This window comes from Zygosaccharomyces rouxii (genome assembly GCF_000026365.1).
Source record: "Zygosaccharomyces rouxii strain CBS732 chromosome E complete sequence".
Lineage (NCBI taxonomy): Eukaryota > Fungi > Ascomycota > Saccharomycetes > Saccharomycetales > Saccharomycetaceae > Zygosaccharomyces > Zygosaccharomyces rouxii.
The window spans coordinates 788376-807711 of NC_012994.1; the positions used below are offsets into that span (position 1 = coordinate 788376).

General features: G+C 39.3%; 5 protein-coding genes across 5 annotated transcripts; 4 read left to right on the top strand and 1 right to left on the bottom strand.

Annotated features, from left to right (window-relative positions):
• Positions 1-576: 576 nt before the first annotated feature.
• ZYRO0E09922g (MFS transporter) lies at positions 577-2268 on the top strand (the record flags this gene model as incomplete). The annotated part of the gene is made up of 1 exon (XM_002499314.1): positions 577-2268. One exon carries the CDS (start codon positions 577-579, stop codon positions 2266-2268), a length of 1692 nt encoding a protein of 563 aa, XP_002499359.1.
• A 2484-nt stretch (positions 2269-4752) lies between these two features.
• ZYRO0E09966g (MFS transporter) lies at positions 4753-6438 on the top strand (the record flags this gene model as incomplete). Its single annotated transcript, XM_002499315.1, has 1 exon — positions 4753-6438. The coding sequence occupies one exon, from the start codon at positions 4753-4755 to the stop codon at positions 6436-6438; it is 1686 nt and encodes a 561-aa protein (XP_002499360.1).
• A 1328-nt stretch (positions 6439-7766) lies between these two features.
• Positions 7767-9413, top strand: ZYRO0E09988g (MFS transporter; the record flags this gene model as incomplete). The annotated part of the gene is made up of 1 exon (XM_002499316.1): positions 7767-9413. One exon carries the CDS (start codon positions 7767-7769, stop codon positions 9411-9413), a length of 1647 nt encoding a protein of 548 aa, XP_002499361.1.
• Positions 9414-13034: 3621 nt separating this feature from the next.
• On the top strand, positions 13035-13898 carry ZYRO0E10032g (class I SAM-dependent methyltransferase; the record flags this gene model as incomplete). The annotated part of the gene is made up of 1 exon (XM_002499317.1): positions 13035-13898. The coding sequence occupies one exon, from the start codon at positions 13035-13037 to the stop codon at positions 13896-13898; it is 864 nt and encodes a 287-aa protein (XP_002499362.1).
• A 2491-nt stretch (positions 13899-16389) lies between these two features.
• On the bottom strand, positions 16390-18276 carry ZYRO0E10054g (MFS transporter; the record flags this gene model as incomplete). Its single annotated transcript, XM_002499318.1, has 1 exon — positions 16390-18276. The coding sequence occupies one exon, from the start codon at positions 18274-18276 to the stop codon at positions 16390-16392; it is 1887 nt and encodes a 628-aa protein (XP_002499363.1).
• Between the last annotated feature and the right edge of the window lie 1060 nt (positions 18277-19336).

Here is a 19336-nt window from a genome sequence, read left to right on the forward strand (position 1 = left end):
TTCAGTGTAAGAAAGTGAATCTCGGTGGACCTACAGTTCAAGAACCTAGCAGTAAACGGTTATCCAGTAGCCTGAGGCTCATCATTTCTTGACTTTTTCTGTATGAGGATTACCCATTGTTTCTATACGAATGTGGCCCTTTTGGGAAATAAATCAAGATTTTAAGGGTAAACGAAAGATACATGGTGCACTCTTACAAATCAAGCTTTCTCCAGGTCCTTATTGTTATTGTCTCTTGAACGTTAGATCGAATCTGTTGTTGCCCTGTTTTATCCATTGGAAAAGCGCAGAGAATTCAAGACTCCATAGTTTTCGCCGCACGATGTTCCGTGGAAAACGACAACTAACTCCGAAGAAAGCTCATCTCGAATACTTGAGAAACATGGTGGATGTTAGGCGGAAAAAAAAGATGATTGCTGAGTAAGATGAGCGCTATAGAAATTGGTAGACAATGACATGGTTACAAACTTTTTACTTACCTCAACATATAAAACAAAACGATGCATAATTAGACATACGGTTAGCTCGCAGTAAACGTTCCAAAAGACCATATATTGTTATAGATTGCTAGTGGTTATGCGAAGCTTAATTTCAGCTTACGTCAACACATACAGGAACACATTTGCAGTCGATATCTTGGAACGGTTCAATCTTGTTCAAGTTGATGAGCACTTTGCTTTAAAAGATGAATCTGATGACTCTTTGTGTAAAGAAGACATCTCCAAGGATGTGCCCAATGCAGATTTAGAAGCCCTAGAGAAGCAACCCAGCGGTAATGTTACTCTTGCAAGTGCTGGTGGTATTATCTCTGCTGGTGATGACAATTCGGGAGAGTTGAAAGATGCAAAGGATGCTACTGATCCATATCTAGTACAATTTAGGGGCACTAAAGACCCTGATCATCCTCATAATTGGTTAGGCTTTAAAAAATTTGTGGTTATTTTAGAGATTATGTTGCTCACGTGTGTGACATACATGGGTTCTGCGATATACACTCCGGGTCAAGAAGAAATCCAGAAAGAATTTGGTGTGGGGCACGTTGTGGGGACTTTAAATTTGTCCATGTACGTGCTTGGTTACGGTTTAGGTCCAATGGTGTTCTCACCGTTATCAGAATTTGCTATGTACGGTCGCCAACAATTGTACATTATTACTCTTTTCCTTTTTTCTATGCTTCAGATTGGTTGTGCACTGGTGCATAACATTGCAGGTTTAGTCATTTTGCGGTTTATCACTGGTATCCTATGTTCGCCTTCATTGGCAACAGGTGCCGCTTCCATTGGTGATATTGTAACACCCCAATGGGTACCTGTATTTATTGGTATGTGGTCTATCGGTGCAGTGGCGGCTCCGGTTACGGGGCCATTGCTAGGTGCCTCAATGGTGGTTGCCAAAAACTGGAGATGGATCTTTTGGCTGCTTATGTGGATGAGTGCAGCCTTGTTGATCGTTTTAATTTTTTTCTTTCCAGAAACTGGTGAAGACAATATTTTGTACCGCCGTTGTGTGAGAATAAGAAAGATTACAGGTGATGATAGGTATTACACTTTCAAAGCTCGTGAAGAAGCTAAGCTCACATTTAAGGATATTGCAGTTGTGGCACTTTATAGGCCATTTGAAATCATCGTCAAGGAACCCATCGTTTTGGCTCTGGATATTTATATCGCCTTATGTTACGGTACTTTTTACCTTTTCTTCGAAGCTTTCCCAATTGTCTTCGCAGGTGTTTACCACTTCACGCTAATTGAATTGGGATTGGCATATATGGGATTCTGTGTTGGGTGTGTCTTTGCTTATGCTATTTCTTTAATCTTTCTCAGTCAGTATGGTGCTAGACAAGCTAAAAAGAATCGGTTTACACCGGAAACCTTCCTAGTTCTTGCTATGGGCGTGTGTTGGTGCCTACCGCTAGCGCTATTCCTCTTCGGCTGGGCTGCCAGCGTTCACTGGACATTGCCTATGCTTGCCGAGATTTTTTTCGTTATCTGCGTTTTCAATCTATTCCAAGCTACATTCTCCTACCTGGCAATGTCGTATCCAAAGTACATGGCGTCTGTTTTTGCAGGTAATGGTGTTATGCGGGCAGGATTCGCGTGTGCTTTCCCACTATTTGGTAAGGCGATGTATGACAACTTGGCTATAAAGGGCTATCCAGTAGCATGGGGGTCGTCATTGCTAGGATTTTTCTCTATTGGTCTAGCGGTATTACCGTTTCTGCTATACAAATACGGGCCATACTTGAGAAGCAAATCTAAGTTCTCGGGATAAATAACGGCACCCATCCTATTCTAGCTGACGTTTTTATTTCTGATTAGTCTTTTGACTAAAAGTTCAGCCCTGCGTAATGCGGCGCTCTACAATGTACAGGGGCGAAAACCCTCATGGACATTGATAGCCCAAGCTTAACGGGCAGATACTGAAATGTTCCATTCTGTCCAGAAATTGGATATTGAACCAAGATTTGGTAACAAAAGCGGTAACACTAGGGCAGTTTTAGCAACTGTTTCGAGTTTATATCAACGTAAGCAAATATTGGTGGATCTGTAATTTAAGACCGCAAACTTACTGTCAAAGCAGTAAAAATTGGACATTTAACAGATTTGGATTATCCTGTAAGTTGTATTATTTTTCTTCTGTAAGCATTTATCTGGTTCTGTCAGTGCCTGAGGAAAGGATCCTTGTTTTCACACTTGATCATCTCATATTCGAAACACGTAGCAAGTATGCGTTATGTGCTCTACTTTACACATAGCAAGAAAAAAAAAATAAATATTCAGGCTGAGCCTTCAACCGATCAGAATGTGATCAAAGTTCCTCCTGTCTTGTGTCCTTGAAGGAAGGTGTTGAACATGCTTGACCTTTACGAAGTCCGAAACACTCTTCCGCAGAGGAGAAACGTGGCACGACTCGTTGCGAAGATCAACGCGATGAACATTCCAATGGATTTATTGACGAATAAACGAAAGGAGGATTGTAGATCGAATGGATATTTAAGTCAGTGAATATTCGATTTAATGGGTATTTGCGGATGAATTTGAAATATAGAGGATAATGGCATAAAGAAATATTATCGGGAAGAATATAAAGGCCGGATAGGTTTAGATAGGCTTTTGTTTAATCGGATGCCTTACATTTAGATTTCCTTTCTGAAGCTCAAAGAGGATGCCAAATCCATTTGCTGCATATGTTAACGGCCTCATAAACAATTTCGAAGTCGATGTCTTGGAACATTCATAATTGGTTCGTGTAGATGAAGACCTCCATTAGAATGAAATCTCAAACCCGTAAGGAAGAAAATGTGAATCGAAATCCTAATTTATAAGCGTTTAAGAAACAAGTTAGTGGCATAGCCAGCGTCTCTGAAAATGGTGTTGATACCTGGCGGTGATACGAAAGAAGAAAGGTTTCAAAGATCTCTTTCTAGGTAGATTTCGATCAGTTCCTAAGAAGGCTTTAGCCATGTTTGAAATCATGTTGCTTGCATTGCTTCATTCAGCTACATTCTTGGTCGAGAGGAAATGTGCCACATTATGAGTACTTTAAATTTGTCCTTGGGCTATCGGATTGGTCCCGCCATATTTGCGCCATTGTCAAAATTCGTCATTATTGGCCGTCGACTCTGTTCTTGTTTTCTATGCTACAAACTGGTTATGCACTAGTGCAAAACATCGCACGTCCATAAATGTGTACCTCAATGGTTGTTGCCAAGAATTGAAGATAGATATATTGGGTACTCACCCAAGTGTCATCTTGATGTTTTTCTTCCTAGAAACTAGCGTCAAAAACATCCTACATCTTCCTTTCACGAAGATTATAAAGGCCACTGGCAACGGCAAGTATTGCACTTTTAAAGCTCGCGAAGAGTCTAAACTAACTGTCAAAAAGATTGCTACTATTGCCCTTTACAGACTTTTTGAACTAATTCTCCTGGCACTGAACGTTACTTTCTACGTTTTCTTCTGAGGCTTTCTCCATCGTGTTTGTTTTTGTCTACCACTACCACTACCACTACCACTACCACTATTTCTATTCTTATTTGGTTGGGCCTCAAATGTGATTTGTAATTGGTGTTTTCAATCTGTCCCAAACGATCTTCTCATACTTAGCCTTGTCTTATCCCAAATATGTGGGTGGTGTCTGCAGGTGATGGTGTTACGCGCAGTGTTTGCATGTGCCTTTTTACTTTTTGTGCAAGCCATGTACAATAATCTGGTAATAGACGGCCGCCCAGTAGCCCGGGGTTCATCATTGCTTGGCTTTTTCTGGGTGGGGCTTGCTTTCATCCCATTGTTTCCAGGTGAATGCAGCCCTTTCTTAAGCAGTAGGTCAGGGTAGATGACAAATACAAGATGCACTGCCCTTATGACAAATCAAGCCCATCTGCAGGGTTTTATTGTTAATGCTCCACAAAGGTGAGATCAGCGTTGTTATTGCCGTGCTTTATCGGTGAAGAGTGTAGAAGTTTGGAAACTCCGTGTTTTCGCCGTACGATGATCCGTGGAAAACGACAACGGAAGAGAGCTCATCGCAAGTGTTTAGGTAAGCACAATGGTGGATTTTAAACGGAAAGAGAAGACTATCGATGAGTAAGATGAACCCTGTAGAATTTGATGGACAATAGTAGGGTTGTTGGATTTGTGGGCTATCTGAGAGTATAAAAAGAGAGGATGCGTAATCATATGGATGGCTAGCCGGCTTAAAAGGTTAGAAAAAAAAAAAAAAAACATACATTGTTAAAGATTGGTAGCGGTTATGCAGGCCTTAATTGCTGCTTATGTTAACACATATAGAAACACGTTTGCCGTTGATGTCTTAGAACGTCTCAACCTTGTCCAAGTGGATGAGGAATATGCTTTGAAAGATGAATCTGATAGTTCTCTTAGTAAAGACAGTACTTCAAAGGACGAGTCCAATGTGGATTTAGAAGCGCTAGAGAAGCAGCCTAGTGCCGTGCTTGCTAATACTGGTGGCAGCGTTTCTGGTGGTGATGGTAATTCGGGAGAGTTGAAAGACGGGAAGGATGCTACTGATCCATATCTAGTACAATTTAGGGGCACTAAAGACCCTGATCATCCTCATAATTGGTTAGGCTTTAAAAAATTTGTGGTTATTTTAGAGATTATGTTGCTCACGTGTGTGACATACATGGGTTCTGCGATATACACTCCGGGTCAAGAAGAAATCCAGAAAGAATTTGGTGTGGGGCACGTTGTGGGGACTTTAAATTTGTCCATGTACGTGCTTGGTTACGGTTTAGGTCCAATGGTGTTCTCACCGTTATCAGAATTTGCTATGTACGGTCGCCAACAATTGTACATTATTACTCTTTTCCTTTTTTCTATGCTTCAGATTGGTTGTGCACTGGTGCATAACATTGCAGGTTTAGTCATTTTGCGGTTTATCACTGGTATCCTATGTTCGCCTTCATTGGCAACAGGTGCCGCTTCCATTGGTGATATTGTAAAACCCGAACTGGTACCTGTATTTATTGGTATGTGGTCTATCGGTGCAGTGGCGGCTCCAGTTACGGGGCCATTGCTAGGTGCCTCGATGGTGGTTGCCAAAAACTGGAGATGGATCTTTTGGCTGCTTATGTGGATGAGTGCAGCCCTGTTGATCCTTTTAGTTTTCTTCTTTCCAGAAACTGGTGAAGACAATATTTTGTACCGCCGTTGTATGAGAATAAGAAAGATTACAGGTGATGATAGATATTACACTTTCAAAGCTCGTGAAGAAGCTAAGCTCACATTTAAGGATATTGCAGTTGTGGCACTTTATAGGCCATTTGAAATCATCGTCAAGGAACCCATCGTTTTGGCTCTGGATATTTATATCGCCTTATGTTACGGTACTTTTTACCTTTTCTTCGAAGCATTCCCAATTGTCTTCGCAGGTGTTTACCATTTCACGCTAATTGAATTGGGATTGGCATATATGGGATTCTGTGTTGGGTGTGTCTTTGCTTATGCTATTTCCTTAATTTTTCTCACTCAGTATGCCGCTAGACAAGCTAAGAAGAATAAGTTTACACCGGAAACCTTCCTAGTTCTTGCGATGGGCGTGTGCTGGTGCTTACCGCTAGCGCTATTTCTCTTCGGCTGGGCTGCCAGCGTTCACTGGACATTGCCTATGCTTGCCGAGATTTTTTTCGTTATCTGCGTTTTCAATCTATTCCAAGCTACATTTGCCTACCTGGCAATGTCATATCCAAAGTACATGGCGTCTGTTTTTGCAGGTAATGGTGTTATGCGGGCAGGATTCGCGTGTGCTTTCCCACTATTCGGTAAGGCGATGTATGACAACTTGGCTATAAAGGGCTATCCAGTAGCATGGGGATCGTCACTGCTAGGATTTTTCTCTATTGGTCTAGCTGCAATTCCATTTTTACTATACAAATACGGACCTTACTTGAGAAGCAAGTCAAGATTCACAGGTTAGATTATCCACCGTAGTAGAGGTAACTTTCTGGGGGGTTTTCTCATGTTTCCATCGTTTAAAAAGTGCTGGAGTCTTTGGTGCCCTATAGACTTTGTGATAAGATTCCAGAGGAAGAGAAAATGAAGAAGGTTGTTTGTGATGGACGTATGACGGAGGAACCGAGCGCTAGATACTACAAGTTGTGGCGAAGGCAGTAATACAGAAGGCGAGGGTGTGGAAAGAGGTGAATTATAGTTTTATGCACAATTCAATTGCTAATTACTTTAATACATACAGATATACATTTGTTATCAACATTAAGACTGATTGATATTGACATGGATATGAGTCTTCCTCCTGAGGATACTGTATCAGAATATGCCAATGTAATAGGTAGTAGGTAATAGTGTTATTTTTGGAAGACTTTGTAAGGCACAAGAGATTCTACTGATCGATCCATTTGTCATTGGCGATGGACATATAGGTTATTGATGTGGATTAGTTCCAGAGACTACAGTGAAACATTACCCTAACCTTTCTAAATTAAGGATTTTAGGGATAATCATCAAGGAATCAAATCATTTCAACTCTAGATAATTACCTATGTTGTATACTCTATCTGAAATATGGTTCATTATTAGTCATATGTGACAATTTAGCAATTGAAAAGTACCCAATGGCATGAGGGTCATCGATGCTCGTTTGTTCTTTTTCTCTCAATGCCTCTTAATCCGTAGCAGTAAACGAATTTTATTTTTTATAGAAGGGCGTTGTATCCGTTCCTTGGCGTGACGCTTATGTGTGCGGTAAACGAGCCCATGCCAAAGCGCCGCGCAGCAAGGAAAAGGTAGTCAGAAAATATACCTTCTGGGACTTAACCTTCTGTACCTCAATCTCCTATGTAACTTCTTCCAAAGGACATTTGCTAGAAATTACTTGATTATATACCTCTTCAGATATTCGAACCGCTTCATTTTCCGATTCTCAAAAATGTCGTCGGAATTATCATCCTAAAGCAGAAACTTCTAAAAAATATTTAAAAAGAAAAAAAAATGATTTTCGTCTTCATCGGAATTAAAGTTCATCGAAGGAATCGTTAACCGATGGTATCAAGTAGCAATCCCAGGGTTTTCATCAATAATCCCGATGAGTAACTAAGCACTGCACACTTAAAGCCACAGATTTAACAATCCCAGTATCTTTAAATTCTTGGAAGGGACATATATAAATATGAACTTCTGTAGTTGAGTTGGATGCTAAAACTTTACTGCTGTAAATGTTCGATTTATCTCAACGTTTCAAGCTGTAATATAGGGTACCTTTGGTGACAAGGGGAATAAAAGTTTGACATGTACATAGATACGTACAGGAACAGTTTTGCAGTTGATGTCTTAGAATATTTCAAACTAGTGAAACTAAACCAGGAAATCCCCAAGAGAAGAATCAGTAGTGAGGAATCAAGTTTGCAACCGGAACATGTCAATATTGATGTTGATGCCCTCGAAAAGCAGAGCTTCGAAGGGCCTAACGAGGCCGGTGATATCGATGGTGCAGTGGAACAAATGCATGACTTCAAAGATACGAGAGATCCATTTCTGATTGATTTCACAGGCCCTGAAGATCCTGAGCATCCTCATAATTGGTCAACTTTAAAGAAGACTATAGTCATCACAGAGGTTTCATTACTGACGTTTATCACATATATGGGATCATCCATATATACCCCAGGGCAAGAGCAAATACAGCAGGAATTTGGTGTGGGGCATGTGGTAGCAACTTTAAATCTGTCGGTTTATGTTATAGGGTACGGTATTGGACCCATAATTTTTTCACCATTATCAGAATTTGCCATCTTTGGTAGGCAACAACTTTACATTGTAACGTTATTCCTCTTTACCATGTTACAGGCAGGTTGTGCACTGGTGCATAACATTGCAGGACTTGTAATTCTAAGGTTTTTGACAGGCGTATTATGCTCACCTTCGTTAGCTACAGGTGCTGCATCTATTGGGGATGTTGTTAGACCTAAATACGTTCCTATTTTGTTAGGATTGTGGTCTGGTGCAGCATACGCGGCACCATGTGTTGGACCTCTTATAGGAGCTGCTATGGTAATCGCTAAGAATTGGAGGTGGATCTTTTGGCTATTAATGTGGATGAGCGCTCTTCTTCTGGTTACCCTAATATTCTTCTTCCCAGAAACTAGTGAGGATAACATTCTACATCGTCGTTGTGAAAGGATCAAAAAGATTACTGGTGATGATAGATACTATACTTTTAAAGCCAGGGAAGAATCAAAGTTGAATGCTAAGGATATCGCTATTATTGCTCTTTACAGGCCATTTGAGATTATGGTGAAAGAACCAATAGTGCAGGCACTAGACATTTATATTGCCTTGACTTATGGTATTTTCTATCTCTTCTTTGAATCTTTCCCCATTGTATTCAGCGGCATCTATCATTTCACATTGATAGAGCTTGGTCTATCCTATTTGGGATTTTTAGTTGGTTCTTTTGTTGCTTATGCTGCATCGATCATATTTTTACATTATTACGCTGATAGAAAGATGGCTAACGGCACATTTACTCCAGAGACTTTCTTGGTGTTAGCCATGTGCGTTAGTTGGTGTTTGCCGTGTGGGTTATTCATATTCGGATGGGCAGCCAGTGTTCATTGGATGGTACCGATAGCAGCAGAGCTTTTATTTGTTATGTGTGATTTCAATCTTTGGGAATCTATCTTTTCATATTTGGCTGTCTCTTATCCCAAATACGTGGCATCTGTATTCGCAGGTAATGGTGTTTTGCGTGCTGGATTTGCCTGTGCATTCCCACTCTTTGGTAAGGCCATGTATGACAATTTAGCCATCGACGGATACCCGGTAGGGTGGGGGTCCTCACTGCTAGGTTTTATCACTATTGGATTAGCACTGCTCCCCTTCCTTTTTTACAAGTATGGTCCTTACTTACGTAGTAAGTCCAAATTTACAGGTTAGCGGTTAGGTATGTATACACATGATAAATTTCTTGGAATTCGGATGGACTCATTGTTTGATATTAACAGACCTTTCAAGGTTTAGTCAAGTCCATTTATCGAAGGAATATGTAATTATAATCAACTGATCTTTCATCATGAACACAGCTTAGTAATAGTCTAAGCTATCAAACAACAGTTTATTTTTCTTTAGGAACTTAATGTGTTCACGCCATATATGGCCGCTTTTCTTCAGAATTTTGTCGTTCCCGATTATAACTAGACCAAATTTAGTTCTTGTTAAGGTTACGTTTAGCCGCCTACAATCACCCGAAAACCCGATTCTGTTATCTAAATTACTTCTAACACATGAAAATACAGTAAATCCTTCTCATGGCATTGGAATGCATCGATTGATCCACATAAATCTCGTCAATGTTAAAGATACTTCTTTTTCTCTTATCAGACTCATGTGATTCGTTCATTTCGGTTTCATCTTGAATTATTTAAACCTTCAGGATTGATTAACCGATCTTTGAATATAACTATCTGCGACGAAATCCCCCTATCCTGCATATGACACAATTACCCCAATTTCATTCCTCCTTACCTTCTTCTCAATGATTAGCTTATGCAGGACTTCAACAACCCAGATGTACTCATACCTGTTTAGGTAGGTTGTATTTTACAAATACAACCTTTCGATGTGCTGAAACTTCGTGTTCTGAACCTTAGCAACATCGATAAAAATAGAGTGGCTATTCAATACTTTACCAAATATTTAGTTCTTCAATAATGTCATCTTTTACTTTCCCTCCGTAAAAGTAAGATTTGGGGAACTCACTAATCTTCAGATGCATTTAATTCTGGGTATCCATTATCTGAAAATTGATTATGGGACAAGTCCTCATTGTCTTCTCGAGCAAAGACATCTTGAATTCGAGGATATCTGCAAAACACGATAATTGCTTATTAGCACCAACAAACACTACCTTTTTCACACCTGGTAGTCTCAATGGAATCATGGTTTTAGACTCAGAAGATTGCGTATATTCATCCATAATTACTACAGGAATCCGATCAACGTACCTCGAGCAATAACCACCAGCAATCACGTTTGTTGTGGGAGATAAACGTGGAACTAGCAATCTTTTCAATAATTTCCAATAATTTTCTTTCGTTGTTATTTGTAACTTTCCAGCCTCTAGCGCGCACCTTGCTAGCAATATGTTTAACCTTTTGTGGAAGGTTTTTATAAATGATGTTGCGAAAACATATACTTCCAAGCGAGTGCTTAAGCTTACATTTCCTGGCTTTACTTTCTGAAGTTATTCTTCATATATTAATACCTCTCTTATTTCCATGAAATCTTCTTACAATGTTATCAATTGGGATGTTGGATGTCTCCACGCAGAAAAGAGGAACAGTTTGAAAATACTCAACTAATTGCGCAATTAATTTTCTGATAACGGATGTCTGTCCTACATCTCGAGGCTCTCGAATAAATGTAATAGCATGTTCGATTGCCCTTTCTTGTGATATATTTAGATTTTTTTTTTTTTTTTTATTATTATTATTATTAGGCTTAACCCATGGATCTAATATTTCATCTTTAAGGAATTCTTTACCCAAGAAGAGATTAACAAATCGACTGTCAATATTTTTTAATCCATGAAAATTCCTATTAATTCCTGTTGAACATCGTAAAATCTTTAATGGTTCACTTGTACTGAAAATTGGTAATTTGCGGGCTTTCCAATTATGGGCTTTCAAAACTAAAATCACAGTATAATGGTCATCCGATTCTGGATCGTATCCTTAGATATCATCGTAAAAATCGATGCAAATGCTTTTCATGCCAGCGTACCATACTTGAAATTCATCCTTATTCATGAAAATAATGGTCTGTCCGCAGAAAAACAGATATCTGTTATATCGAACCATCTTCGCAGGAACCCTTTTTTTTAATTTTCTTGCTATTTTGTGTATCGATTTGTATTTCAATATACTCACTTGTATTTCCCGCTGAAAGGATATTGAAATTTTGTATGATGCCATCAGATAGTTTCTGTTGCGAATATAATGCGAAAGAGAAATAATTTTTCGTTCTTCCCAATATATGATGCCTCGATTTTTTGCGAGATCTTCTAGTTAATTTTCCAACACTCCCTGGATACTTTTCAAGTTTTTAAGATAATTCAACTTCCTTCACGCGGTATAATTCCTTATATTTAGATACTTCTTAATCGGTTGTTTTTGAGTCATCTTTGTAGTTTCTATTCTTTGGGTGACATTTTCCGCCTCATAAAAATCCTGGGATTTCCCATTCTAAGAACGTTTTCCGTATTAATATTTCCAAATTATGATATCTTCCTCAAGTTTCACATTTGTCCCTTTCTGTTGCTTTAGTTTTTCCAGTTTACCTTGTAGATCGTGAACCAGAGGACCTATTTGCACGTTAAATTTATAAGATTGTTGAGGTTCTTCATGTTAATCATCTTCTTTCTCTTTTTTCTCTTCTGAAACTTCCATGAGTTTAACGATTTCGTCAATGGCGGCTTCTCTTGCATTTTTGATTTTTTGAAAGTCTGAAAATCAGTCTTCTTCGTCGAGACCCAAGCAAAGTTCAACAAACTTCTCATAGAGTTGTGAAATAAATTCATCGCTTTCATCCAGTGAATTTCTGATTAAGTAGTCACACAGTACACTTGCATTTGGATATTCACATGTGGTTGATTTGTGCATCCATTATCATCACAGTAACCGTTCTTAATTCTGGTGCAATCTTGCCAGTTTTTCGGTAAATTCCCAATGGACATTGAATACATTACTCCAGATTCTATGTCTGTCAATCCTTGTCCCTGCACAAGATCTGCAATGTAGGGAAAGCACCCGATTGTTGTACCCGATTACTTGTAATTCCTAAATATCTGAATTTTTGCAGTCCTCGCAACTGAGTAATTGCTCATTTTCCTTATCTAACACATATCCATGATCGCGAAAGGAAACACGATCAGCCATATCTTCAAATTCATGCACACTTTCGCATATTTAACATTGAAAATTAGATATTTTGGAAAAATGTGATCTATTAGAATGAATAGTTTGAGAAACGGAGAGTTTTGGAGCATATCAAATAATGGTACTCAAATCCTTAAACCATTTCATATAAGATCCGTTCCTTTTTGTTGATTACTGACCACTTCGTTAACGGAATTGTAACTTGGTAAGCTCGCCAAGTAAAGTAAAGTTGATGAGATAAATCAAAGATATCTCGTAGAAATCCAGAAGGATGCACCATAAAAGCCGGTGTAGATAATGTATTCTAACCAACCGTTTGCGAGTTTCATTTCGTATTGATCAACTCCTTCAAAATTTTTTGCTAGAAAAAGTGACACTGACGAAAGCCTATCTCCTTAAGTAAATGAAATGATTACAACTGGATTGGTTACTTTGATGGGGGTTGGAAGATAAGAGATTAAGGAATTTCTCATCACCAGGCCAACGCGCCGGCTCGGATTGGATGTCGGGTTTTGAAAAAGTTTAGAAGATCTAGCAGGACACTTTAATGCATTAGACTACATGGGAATTATCATAACCCTTTTGTATTTGGCAAAGTTAATGGAAATCAACTTGTAAAAGTATGTCTGCATTTTCGGAAAAAGACTTCGACGCAAAAAGCTATTCGAGCAGCAGACCTTCTTATCCAGACGAATTCTACCGAGTTATAGATGAATACCATGTGGGAGCTCGCAATCGATTGATAGACGTTGGATGTGGCCCTGGCGTTGCAACGTTCCAATTAGCTGATAAGCTGAAGCCATTTAATCAAATTTTTGGTACTGATATTTCCAATACAATGGTAGAAAGGGCTAGGGGACGTAAGGGAGAGAATTTTGAGAAATATGAAGGGGTAAACTTTGAAGTATCACCTGGAGATGATTTCAGCTTTCTGAAAGGACCTGATAATAAATGTGATATGGTAACAGCTGTACAATGTGTTCATTGGTTAGATTTTGACAGTTTTCAGAAATCTGTTGCCGCAGTTCTCCGTGAAGGTGGAACTTTCGTCATTTGGGGTTATGCGGACCCCATCTTTCCCGAATACCCAAAATTAGATGCCTTACTCGATGATTTCAGTTATGGACCAGATCATCTAGGTCCTTATTGGGAATCGGGACGTCAGATCTTGAGAAATCTACTGAGAGATCTTCATTTAAACACTGAACTTTTCACAGATTTTCAAGAAGCATGTTTCAATATTGACTACATTAGATCTAACCAGACTGACCCTCTTCTCATAAAAAGGACCATTACTTTAGCCCAATTTCAAGATTACCTAAAAACCTGGAGCGCCTTCCATTCTTGGAAAAAGAGTCATTCACAGGAGAGAGACATCACAGAGGGTTTTGTGGATCGTGTTCAGCAACTATACCCTCATTTGACAAAGCGATCAAAATTTCAAGTGGTCTGGAAATCCTTCTACAAATTGTGCCGAAAATTGTGAAACTCTGAGACGTTCCAGTAATAGTTTGGATGACGGTTTGCGGAAGTGGACCTCTGCAAAAATAGCATATATCTGTCTTGTGACCTTTAATGTCTTTTTTAGGTACCTACGGTGAATTGATGTACGGAAAATTTCATCCGAGTAGGTCGAAGTTTGGGTGGCAGGCAGTCAGTTTATCTCGCCAACTAACATCAGAGATACTTCACTATTTCTAGGTCGTTTTAGAATAGTTTGACTAGGAGGTAAAATAAGATATTGAGTGTGAACTCACTTCCGCTAAGTTTAATAGGTACAGATAGACAGGCATTGACTGTTTCAGTCGTATATCGTACGGTTAAGTATGCTATGGGCGGTAAAAATTCTCAAGGGGACCGAGGTCAAAAGTTTCGACATCATAAGGCGGTGATGTTTTCTCAGATTGTGTTTTGTTCAGAAGCATGAACATAAATCTTAAACTAGTGATCAACTAATGCAGTGATCTATACTTTGGAAAATAATTTGAAATTGTAGCTTAAAGTGCTATAACATACAATTTTCAATGTACCAATTAGTGTTAAGGGTGTTATATGCGCTAGTAGCGTTCTTGAGAGGGCTACGATCCATATTTTTGTCAATTGAAGGATGTTACTCTAGTTTGACATCTTTTGCATTGAAAGAATGCCACAGCCGTTTAATGGCGCTATAGTTCCTTCTTTCAATCAGATGCCGAATAACGTTGTAGTAAAATCGTTTATCATGCCAAGTTGCTAGGAGCTACACTAGATTAGCCATTGATGAGACACTGCTTTCTTGGTAAAATATTTCAGCTAGCACAATCATTAATGTATTGCAGTTTTCGCTCAACCAGTATCTTGTAATCTTCCATGCATTTAATCACACGGCAAAAAAAAAAAAAAAAAAAAAAAAAAAAAAAAAAAAAAAAAAATAACCATGCTTCTTAAAGCTTTATTGAAAGCAACGTATCTTATTCTCCTCCATCCTTCAAGGCTTGAAATGTACTAATTTACTGGCCGAAGACATCTCTCTCAATCCTTCCCTCAGCTCGGGGAAATTGCATTCCCATAGCACAACTCCAAAAGATTGAGATGAAGAAACATGCACAATCGTGAGGCCACAAGAATACTCAAAATATAATGGGATAACAGAACCAAGCTTCAGTTTTGACTGGTTAAAAAACTTACTAAGCATACACATACCATCATCTGCTTGCAAACTTAACGAGCCTTGTAGAAATTGTTCCGGGGCTATAACTTTATAAGAGTTATTAATATTTTTTATTATGTCAAAATGCTCACTGAAGTCAGCACGACAGCTTCGTGGGTTGATGGTTCGCAACGCAAATAATCTACAGCGGTACACTGTGCTGGAAGTTAAACGAGGTTGATATACCTTTACTTGCACTAGGAACAGGCGCTTGGTGAAGTAGGAAGGAAAAGAAAAAAGAAGCAGGTTGAGCCCTAATTATTGAGTTCTCGAGAAACTTAGGGTACGTGCCTTCCGTTTCCCCGCGAATCATTCAAAATTTCCCCCACTCTGTTAATCCTCTTCGCCCACTCCGCCATTTTACAGCATGCCCCTATAGTAGCGGTTCATGCCGTGTTTCAATTGAGTGTAGGAACTAGTCACAAAGAAGGGAGTTGCATTAATTCTCATCACTGAATTCATAGCAATTTGACCCGGAAACCGCTCAACTGAGCTTGAGAGCCCTGATTCTTGTCAACCATACTGCGTATGTCAAACGTGAACAACGTTGCCATACATCAGATCTTGGTATGATCATTGGCTGTTTGGAGAAACCAGCTCGGGAAGTACAGCTCGTAGACACCTGTTCCACTTTAAGTTCGGCTCTGTTCTACGTTGTGGTACTTTCTTTTAATCGCCTTTAATCGCGGGGTAGTCTCCATGGTTTCTAGATTTTTGCCTCATTAGGATAAATGCAGATAACGTAAGTAGTGCCTGTAGCGGTTGTCTGGCTTCCGTGTGTACTAGATTGTCTGTTTATGTGTCTAGGAACTTGCTAGGTACCGTGTCTCTACAGTATTTGTTAGTGTTAGCTTGTTGGTATCGGCCCCGGATTTTCAGGTGCAGACGCTACGCAAAAGTCTAACTTGTTGGAGTCATGAAGTTTGACGTTTACAACCATTGTTCCCGCTTACAGTTTTATCTCCGTACCCCTCCCATTATATTTGTAATATATAAGCAAACAAAAAGTAAAAAAAAACATCTTCAATTATCCTGATATCATTTAAGTTCGTTCTATACTTTTTTTAAAACCTATATAGTTAATTTATTATCATATGCTTTACACCGTTCGTTAGACAGAAAGAAAAATATAAAGTTAATAGTGTTAGTAATTCAGATGGAATTGTGGTATGAAGGCCATCGTTACGAATTTATAAGATCCATTCTCGTTTGTTAATTATAATAACAGAAAAAAAGACAAATGAAAACAGAAATGTTATGAAATGAAATGAAATGAAAATGACAACGTTCATGCACGACCAGTATGGCCATGTAATTCACTTTCAGAAACGGTATCTGAGTGTTCTTCCACGCTACGAGATACTCCAGCATGGTTATCTACCTTTTCGGAAGGTGATAGGGAATCAGTCTCTCTAGCAGTCTCTGGAGAATCAGATTCACGAGAACCTTCGTTCTTTTCGAATAACTGGTTGTTGTTAGCATTTTCAACGTGAGCATCATCTTGCAAAGATCTGCCTCCTCCAGTACTTGAGCTACTTTGCTGTTCAGCAATTTCGTCATCTTCATCGTCTTCTTCACCATGGTACACAATAGCACGCTTAGATCTGGCACGGATTGCAGGACCAAATTTGTAAAGGACGAAGGGCAACAATGTCAAACCGAAAGCCACGAGACTACACAACAGGCCGGCCCATTGACTGTGCATGTTTAAGAACATGTACTTACCAAACAATGGTGAAACGGCACCTAAAGTATTACGCATGAAACCTTGACCTGCAATGGCGGAAGAAGCATCAGGACCATAACAATCCGAAGTGTAGGAATAACAGGATTCGAAGATGAAGAAGATACCGAGAGAGATGCATGCCAAACCGATGTTAGGACCGATCCAGTGCAACCAGTGGTATTGAGTGAAAGAGTAGATCATAAGACCAATAGGTAAAAACACGGCACCAGTCATAGCACCATATAAACGGTTTTCAGGTGGTAAAGGATACTTTGACTTCTTTCTCATATTTTCGTATTTGCGAATTTGCAAAAAGTTGGTTAAGAATCCAATGGTAACACCAATAACAAGGGAGATATAAGGTAAACCTGCAACACCTTCACTCCAGTGCTTAAAGTGTGAGAAAGTAATACCGATAACAGACAAAAACAAAAAGGTTAGGAACCATGCGAAACTGATCCAAAGACCAAAGAAAAACACCACGGGCTCGGAGATTAACATCTTAATAGCCTTAACAGAGGAGTTGTAAAGAGCATCCTTAAGACCAGGAGCCTCCAATTCTTCCTTGGACACCCATCTCTCATCACCGGTATCTTTACGTAGAGACTTGGCCCTCTTTTGCAAGGTGACACCACCACGAGTTTCTTTGAAAAATAAAAAGATGATAATCAACAATGGAACATTAGATAACCCTTGGATACCTTCAATCCAACGCCAGCCAATGGCTTGATCAATAAAACCTGCATAGATTGGAGCACCCACGGTACCCAGGATAGCAACATATGCAAACAGAGCCATAGGAATAGCTCTTTCATCTGCAACAAACATATCGTCGAAAGTACCACCAACAAGAATGGTACCAATGCAACCAAACAAACCTAAACAAGCACGCAAACAAATGATAGTGGCCATATTTTTACCTAATGCAAGACCGATGAAACAAAGACAGAAGCAAAGATAACCACCGGTGTAAATCACCTTTCTACCAACCAATTCACAGAATGGCGCTAGAAACAAAGGTGCAATGGAACATGTTTCATTGAAGGTGAAAAGACCCAACTGACCAACTTCCGAAGAACTGTTAAAGTGTTTTGCCATTCTGTCTATACCAGAACTATAAGCCGTGGTGGCTAGACCGATGAAAAGTGTCATTAGGCACAGTAAAGTCGTTAGAAACCATTTCAATCTAAGACTCCAATTAAATGGGTTTTCTGGATCACCTGGTGCAAAAGTTAACATTACCCATTCTTTGCCGTCCTTTTCCACAGATTCAGTATAAGTTAATGGGATATCACACTCGACTTTTGTCATTGGACGCTCCATGGCTTCTGGTGATGACTCATCCATGTGCACGGTTTCAATATATTTTCCACCAACGATTCTACCCAACCTCTGTTGGGGAGGCAAATTATTCCAGTCCAAATCTGCACTGGCGTCTATTTTGACCATTTTGAAATTTAAAAATCAGTTTTAATGACCCTTATTCTTCCTTTGAAGACAGTGGAAACCGTTATGATCGAAATATTGTGATCGTTTCTGAACCCTGCCACTTGTTCTTAAATCAAAATTTTGACGTTGCGGGGTAAGAGGCTATAATGATCCTTGAATTTTGCAAGAACCAAAAAAAGACCAAAAGTAAAAAAAAAACTCTAAAAAAAACTACTACGAGATAGTCGAAGAAAAGAGTTGGTTCATTAACAGGACAAATCCTTTTAAACCAATTTTTTATTTCCTTTTATTTCTTTTCAACTCCAGCTTAAATACCATAACACCTCATGGTATGGCTCTTGCCACATACGAAAGGAGACCACCAGATAGGAAAAACAATAGCAAAAGTGCCGTCATTCATGATGACGCTCTATAACTACTTCCCTAAGCAGTTCGTCATGTCAGAATTAGAAAAAGAAGAAAAAAAAAGTGTGGGACAATAGTGTAGGCCACAACAAACATCACCAGATGTTCTATTGCATACACAACACCTCGCAATGAACTACTCGAGGCGCTATTTGGGTTTGTAAGTATATTGTAAAAACGCTTGTTACTTTGTTATTCCGTTACTTTCCGGTCCCGGCTAGTATCCAAATACGTAAACATCTCGGATTTTCGATAACAGAAATATGTGCAGGAGCGGAAAAACTTCTGTGCGAGGTGCACCGGAAAATTTTACGTAAGAGAGACACGTTTCTTTTGAGTGGTTTCAGAGCTCTTTTTCTTTTTCTTTTTCTTTTTTATCAAGGGGAAGGGGGAAGAAGGACGCAGGTTCAAGGCAATGCTTCTTTGGCAGACCAGATAACCATCGAACCAAGAGTGAAGGGAGAACACAATCGAATACCAGTACTAATTAATCGATGGCGGCAAAACACTGATAGGATTAACGTTTCATCTGTTTTTCTCCAAACAGTACTTTGTCAGTTTACACATGCCTTTACAGCGGCAGACAGCTGCAAACAAGACAAAATACTGGAATTGAACACGCATGGTACCACATTGCTCCCCCTTCCCCTCGAAA